The sequence below is a fragment of the Plectropomus leopardus genome, unplaced genomic scaffold, assembly GCF_008729295.1.
Source record: "Plectropomus leopardus isolate mb unplaced genomic scaffold, YSFRI_Pleo_2.0 unplaced_scaffold3799, whole genome shotgun sequence".
Taxonomy (NCBI): domain Eukaryota; kingdom Metazoa; phylum Chordata; class Actinopteri; order Perciformes; family Serranidae; genus Plectropomus; species Plectropomus leopardus.
Window position 1 is genome coordinate 1 of NW_024641560.1, and position 7,236 is coordinate 7,236.

At 40.8% G+C, this 7,236-nt stretch overlaps 1 protein-coding gene across 1 annotated transcript; it reads left to right on the forward strand.

The window, feature by feature from the left end:
* Window positions 1–320: 320 nt before the first annotated feature.
* Window positions 321–6,366, forward strand: LOC121938931 (von Willebrand factor A domain-containing protein 8-like; the record flags this gene model as incomplete). The annotated part of the gene is made up of 5 exons (XM_042482081.1): window positions 321–397; window positions 3,289–3,364; window positions 4,278–4,413; window positions 4,926–5,045; window positions 6,122–6,366. Coding segments are annotated over 5 exons (621 nt in total), but the record flags the coding sequence as incomplete, so codon positions are not given.
* Window positions 6,367–7,236: the final 870 nt, after the last annotated feature.

A 7,236-nucleotide genomic window follows, 5' to 3' on the forward strand; every position in this document is an offset into this window, starting at 1 on the left:
GCACGAGCATGCACGGGGCGACGCTGAGGCTTTAGGAGCTGTCAGAGCGGCTCGCTGCACGTGTCACAGACTGGCAGAGGGAGTCAGCAGCCGTCCAGCAGAGACGGGCTCTGTGGGAAGCCGGTGGGAGTCCCACAGAGCGTCTCCCTGTCAGAACGGAGCTGCGTCAAAACTCAGGGACACACTCTCAGCGCTGCCTCTCTGCACACCGAACACACACCTCTTTATCTCCCTTTACAGCCACTGAAACGCAGTCGGTGCTTTAAGGTGAAGTCCATGAAGTTATGCTGGTTGCTGAGTGTTTTTGTTTCCTTCTTCAGGGCGTGGGGAAGAATAAAATAGTGGACCGATTTCTGCACCTTCTGAACAGGCCCAGAGAATACCTGCAGCTCCACAGGTGAGGAGGATCGACGTGATATTTCAGCGTGAAAATCTAGTGTTTTATCTGAACTTATTTACGCTAAAAAGTCAAGGAACTACATGATCTAAACGACGGCCTGATCAGCATGTGCATCTGGGTGCCTGTAGGTTAGCCGGTAGAGCAGGCACACTTTTCTGTAAAATAATGGCAAAATAAGTCAAAAAATAATCTTAAAAAATAAAATAAACATCAACATGTACATGGGTGTGTTTTAATGCCACCGTGCCGGAAATAGCCAAAGCTGATAGCATTATGTTTTCAGGGTCTTATCTGTCTTTATGTCCCATTCTCATGAACACGATATCTCATGAAGCCGTTTTTTTCCAAATTTAGCACAAACGTCCACTTAGACTCAAAGATAAACTGATTAGATTTTGGTGCTCACAGGTCAAAGGTTATGGTCACTGTGAACTTGTATGTGTCAATCTTGTGAAAGCGATATCTCAAGAAAACCTTGATGTTTTTTTTTTATTGAATTTTGGTGGTCAAAGGTCAACTGTGACATCATAAGGTTCTGCAAAAACCCTTTTCTGGCCATTACTCATCATCATATCTCAGAAACAGAGGCTAGGCAGAGCAATAAAATATAAAACATATGGAAAGATAGAGATTTACAATAAAAAAGTAAAGATATAAAAGGTAAAGTTAATTACCAAATGATTCAGTTTTTTTTTTTAAATCACAAATTTAAGTAGTAGATGCTGAATTGCTGACACTAATCTTGAGTGTCCACCGTGAATATCTTTTAAAAAGGAGGTACTTTTCAATTCTGACTTTTGGATTCATATGTCAAGTTTTCCTCGTCTTGGTCAACAAATAGCTCACAAGTTCATTATTCAGTATTACTCTGGGAAAGTTTTATTATTTTTGTGCATTAAAAGTTCACATACTCGATGGTATTAGTTCCTAAAACAGTCCTGTAGGTGCTGTGGTTGGCAGCTAATGATGCTTTTCAGGAGTAATCATTGCGTCTGCTTCTTTTAAGTACTTGCAGTTTTCCAGCAGGAGAAACAGAGCGACCCAATTTAAAGGAGTCGAGAGCAGCCAGCGTTTTCTCTTACTACCCTGCCAGCCTTGGCCTCCTCATCAAAGGGTGTCAAAAACTATTTCGGTCCTCAGTAAATTAGGCCATCCTTCAGCAGAACAAGGACTTCACATGCTCATATTAAAGACAAACCATTTAAAGAAGTCCTCTGCTTCACGGCTTCTATAAATACTTGCAGGATCACACCTCGGGAAAATGAGGTCATCCATAGATCGATGTGTTGTGTGCTGTCAAATTGGCCCGCTGTTGAGTGTAGCTGAGATCAATCGAAGGCGGAGACGGACGCGGTATCGATCCTGGCGCTAATAAGGAGGAGGTGTTTTGTGTGTCAGGGACTCGGTGATGGGAGAAATCAGCGGTGCCAGAAATATTCCGATACTTTACTTAGGTTAGAGCACTAATACCACACTGTGGAAATACTCTGTTACAAGTAAAACTCCTGTATAAAAAAATGCTACTTTATTAAAGTTTTTAAAAGAAAAACCTTTAAGAAAAAATGACACACTACAAAAGCTAAGTTTAAGTAACTAAGTAACACCCCAAACTCAAAATTATATAAAAAAAAGAAAAGGAGAAAAGAAAGCATTTAATAATTCTAGATTATAAATTAAACGTTAAGATTATAATTTTTTTTAATGAAAAAAAACCAACAAAATTAAAAATTATTACAGAAAAACAACAACCCTTAAAACTATTAAAAAAGACACCCCCCAGCAAGAAATTATTATCATAAGTACAATATTTCCTTCAGAGATGCTGAGGAGTAGAAGTATAAAGTAGCATTAAAGGGAAATACTACAAAAATGCAAGTACCTCAAATTCATCCTTAAGTAGAGTACTTGAGTAAATGTACTCAGTTATATTCCACGCTGGGAAAACGGCATCAAACAGGATGCCAATAAAAAGTCATTCAACCTGAAGTGCTGCATGATCAGCTCAGTCACATTGTTGTGGGCCATATGATTCATTCAAGCCTCGACAGTGGATCCACACGTAGAAGCAAACCAGTGTCTCTTCTCCGTGTGTTTAGTTTGTCAAAGTCTTGTGAAAGTCGAAGTGGAGCCGAGCTCCGATGTGGCCTGGTTAGCTTCTGTAGCAGCAGCTAATATTAGAGCAGGGCCGAGGCAGGAAGATCTGTGCGTGTGGCTTTTGGGAGCCTGCGACTGAAAGCCTACAGAGATGTGGCTCAGAAAAGCAAGAGAGATGCAGGCGGCCAGGAAGGAAAGTAGGACAGCTCCTGGGTCACACTGTGAGGTATGAAGGAGAGGAGCTGCAGGGAGGCGCTAGTAGGTGGGTTGAAGAGAGAGATGTTCAGAGAAAGAGGGAGAGATAATTTTGGACGCCACATGGGATTCAAAGTTGTAATGTAGATGTGTATGTTTGTATTGCTGGCCTGTTGAACTGAAGCCCGGTGTTACTGACACCCTTTGTCACTGGTCTGCATCTTCACAGATCAAATGGTGTTCAGGTAACAAAAAAACTGCACAGAAACCTGACAGGTACATGAAATAAAGAGATCTGTTCAGAGAAACCACCTCTGGAGCTCAATAAGGCCTCTGTGACAGCACAGTATGTCAGTGATATTCAGCTTACGGCCCACAGGCCAAATCTGGCCCCCAGTAGGGTGCTGGGTTGTCCCCCAAATATTTTCTGATTCACAATTAACAGAAAGTGATTCACTTTGGGATTTTTTTGTACTTTTAGTAAACATAAGGTGCAAGAGTGTGTAAAATAGCACCAAAATAGAGCTTATTTATCAAAAAAAGTGCCAGCGGAGGATCCCACGACCCCCCAGCATCAATCCTGTGTTTTGCTTCTTCAGAGACACGACGGTCCAGACTCTGACGCTGCAGCCTTCGGTCCGAGACGGCATCATCATGTACGAGGACTCTCCTCTGGTCCGTTAGTAACACACAAACACACATTTCCTTTGTCTACAGGGTCATGTCTTTCGCATATGTTGTAGCTATTTTAAAATAGTGTTGACACCAGCCAAGATTTCACACCCAATTAATAAAATATGGTTTGAAATGCGCGTTTTCTTCAAAATCACCCAAAATGTTTGAGAAAAAATAAAATCACCAAAAATGTTTACAGAAAAAATGGCTTAAAAATTGCCTGAAATTTTAAAGAGTTTTTGTTTTTTTTTAATTGTCAAAACTTTTACATTTTACAGATTTTAATTTTTACAGTATTTTTTAAAATTATCAACAAAAATTTAAAGAAAAATAAATTGCCCAAATTGTAAAATTGGCGGCAAAATAAATACAAGCCAAAATTTAAAAAACAAAAGTACCCCAAAAATTATTTGACATGCCTCCCCCTTTTTGCACAACCCCCTCCCCTCTCAGAAATAACAAAGAGTCCCTAAGTTATATATTTATATTTAGTTCTAATCCTGTTCTGACTTAATTATTTTTTAAATAATATGTATTTATAAAATCTATCATATAGCAATGAAAAAGAACCAATGAGGAGTATGGATGGTCTTTTCAGAAAATGTTTAGTCTTTAAAATTTGGCTCAAAGTCATGGAAATGTATTCGTGAAAATGTGTAATGACATTGAACTCATCAAGTGACCTGCTGAGATCTGTGAGGGCGGCTTCAATGTAAAAACAGTCAAATGATGAGATGGATCATCAGGTCACGTTTATCACCAAAACTGTAACGGCTCTTCGTAATGTGCATGTTGTTTCCTCTCAATCAAAAGAGGCTCAGAAGATCTTTTTATAGCACATTTTTACACAGATGTGTGTGTGTGTGTGTGTGTGTGTGTGTGTGTGTGTGTGTGTGTGTGTTTGTTTGTCCAGGTGAAGGCAGTGAAACATGGAAACATACTAGTGATCGACGAGGCCGACAAAGCTCCCACTAATGTCACCTGCATCCTCAAAACCCTGGTGGAGAGCGGAGAGATGATCCTGGCTGATGGACGCAGGATCATCTCGGGTAAACACACACAGACACACACATTATGCACACGCACACGCAGGGTTTAACACCTTTGACAGTTCGACATGTCCCAGACACAGAAGCAGGACCATTAAACGGACAAGTTGAGGATTGGATGTCCAGGAAGACAAACGCGAGTAAAACATCACATGCAGGCCACTAAAGGAGGCTTAGGATAAAAGCCTTAATGGACAGGTACCAGTAGATTTTTGGATCACGCCTGGCCGTAAACGTGTATATTGTCCAGGTCGTCCCACGTAATCGCAGTAGTTGCTGACAGCTTCTCCATTCCTGAGAGGTTCTTCCTCCCAGAGGAATATAAACACAACCTCGAGACTTCATAAACACAAACTTACAGCTGCGATGCTATCAGGACCGGAGAGGCTCGTGTGAGATTCGGTCGCTCAAAACTTAAGAATTAAAAGAGGCAGAAACACATGCAGAGACAGGAAGTATGACAACATGTTTAGGTGTGTTATGTGATGTTAACTACGACTGTGTCTCCAAAGATCCATGTGAGGCTGAAGGGAGGACCAACACCATCGTCATGCACCCAGACTTCAGGATGTTGGTCCTGGCTAACCGACCTGGTTTCCCTTTCCTGGGCAATGACTTTTTTGGAGCTCTAGGTACACAAACACACACATACACAACACCCACAACCTGCAGCAGGGGACAAATAATCTTTTCCTTTATGTAACAAACTAAACTAAGCTGCTCAGATACATTAGGGGAGGAAATTGGGACTTGCATGGTTCTGTTGTCGAGCTGATCTAATAGTTCTCTGCCCTTCTGTATCAAAATAAAAGAAGATAATCTGTTGTTGTCGTGGCTCTAACAAACAACGAAATTTAGATGTAGGATATCTAAAGAAGAGCCTGTTCCAAGAAGCAGCAGGAAGATAGTAAAGGTGGCAGAAATGAGGTAGAGATGGGTAATGGCATCCTGCAAAGGTCCCCAGACTCAAACCGTGGTTTATTCTGCAGCTTGAACCCTAATGACACCAGGGTTATTCAACTCCCTTTTCATAGGGGCCACTTTTGCAAAATAACTGTAGGCCAGGGGCCAGTCGCGGCAGCCCCATACACGTTTCTGGGATTTTAGGACATGTCTAGGATTTTAGTTGGTTTCTCAGATTTTAGGACATTCCTAGGATGTTTGGAGTTCATAAAGTTTATAGGACTTTGGGACATTTCTATGATAAGAGGACTTTTCTAGTATTTCAGGACTTTCTTGGATTTTAGTATGTTAAGTGGATGTTTGTTGTTGTTTAGTTTGTTTGATTTCTCATATAATCTCTTTTTGGTTTTTAAAGTTTAAAAGTAAGTATATTTTCTTAAAATGAATAACAATTGAATGACAGAGATTTCTAGGATGTTAGGACTTTCAGGATTTTAGGACATTTTTATGATTATAGCTATTCTAGGGTATTTTTGTAGGATTTTAGGGCACTTTTTTAGGATTTTAGGACATTAGGGGCTTAGCTAGGACCTGTGTTGGGGAGTGTGTGGGATCCACTGGCACTTTTTATGATAAATAAGCTCTTATTTTGATGCTGTTTTATGCTCTCTGAAATCTTGTGTATACTTAAAATCTCAGTGTAAATCACTCTATTTCTTTTGTGAATTAGAAATGAAAAATACAAAGAGTTATGAGAAATTGAGCAACTGTAGGAAACAATGACTTGTTATTGTCCTTTGAACAGGTGATATTTTTAGCTGCCATGCAGTGGACAATCCAAAACCCCAGGCAGAGCTGGCAATGCTGAAACAGTACGGCCCCGACGTTCCCGATGCTACGCTGCAGAAACTGGTGGCTGCCTTTGGAGAGTTGCGGTCGATGGCCGACCAGGGCACCATCACCTACCCCTACTCCACCCGCGAGGTGGTCAACATCGTCAAACACCTCCAGGTATAAAGATTAACGAAAACATGCACACACGATACAACAGCGCAACACTGCTTTTGTTTTCTCAGATTTGGTCTCAGACTGTTTGTCATCAATAATACAGAAAGATTGTGTGACCTTAATCCCGCATTGTTAAATGTTTTAATAATGCAAAAGAGCGTCCTCGCAACCAGCTGTGACACAGAGGGAGACCCTGTTCCTGCGTCGGTCCAGACTAACGAGAACACACACACCTCCGCATACACTGCATACACTGTTACATAAGAATGGCTGTGTGATCTGCAGTTTTTAGAGGGGGTTTCTGCACTGACCCTTGGATGGTTGTGCAAAAAAATAGCTGTAATGGAAGGCAGGAGTTCTGGTGGCAGCTGTTTCTGAGTGGCCTCACTTCAAGGAGGAGGAAAGGCAGCTATTGTAGAGAAGGGTGTGGTGCAACAATTGTTAACTATCAGACCGTCTCTTCTGGAAGGCATTTATAATAAGAATTTATCACTCATTTAAGCTTTTCCCTCCCTCCACCCACCCACTCCATTTTTAAAGATAGGTTTTGAATATACCTGAAAAAAACACAACATTCCACCCATACATTTAAATGGGAAAACTTTACATATTTCCAAAAGTTCGAATGTAATGAAAAAGTACATACAAGCAATGATGTCCTAATTAAGCTGAATATTTAATGTTTGAATGGAGTTTCTACGTTGAAGTATGTTAAAGAAGTCACCTTCAACGACCCATGTCAATTTTCAAAAACTTTCAAGGCCTTGATTTTCCCCTGCAATCAAAGACCTTCAAGGATTTCAAGGACCTCTGGGATCAAAGGGAAGATGGAATGAATGGAGTGATGATGTCATACAATGAGAATTGGAATGGATCTATGATGTCATAAAAGGACCAATGGAATGGATCTAT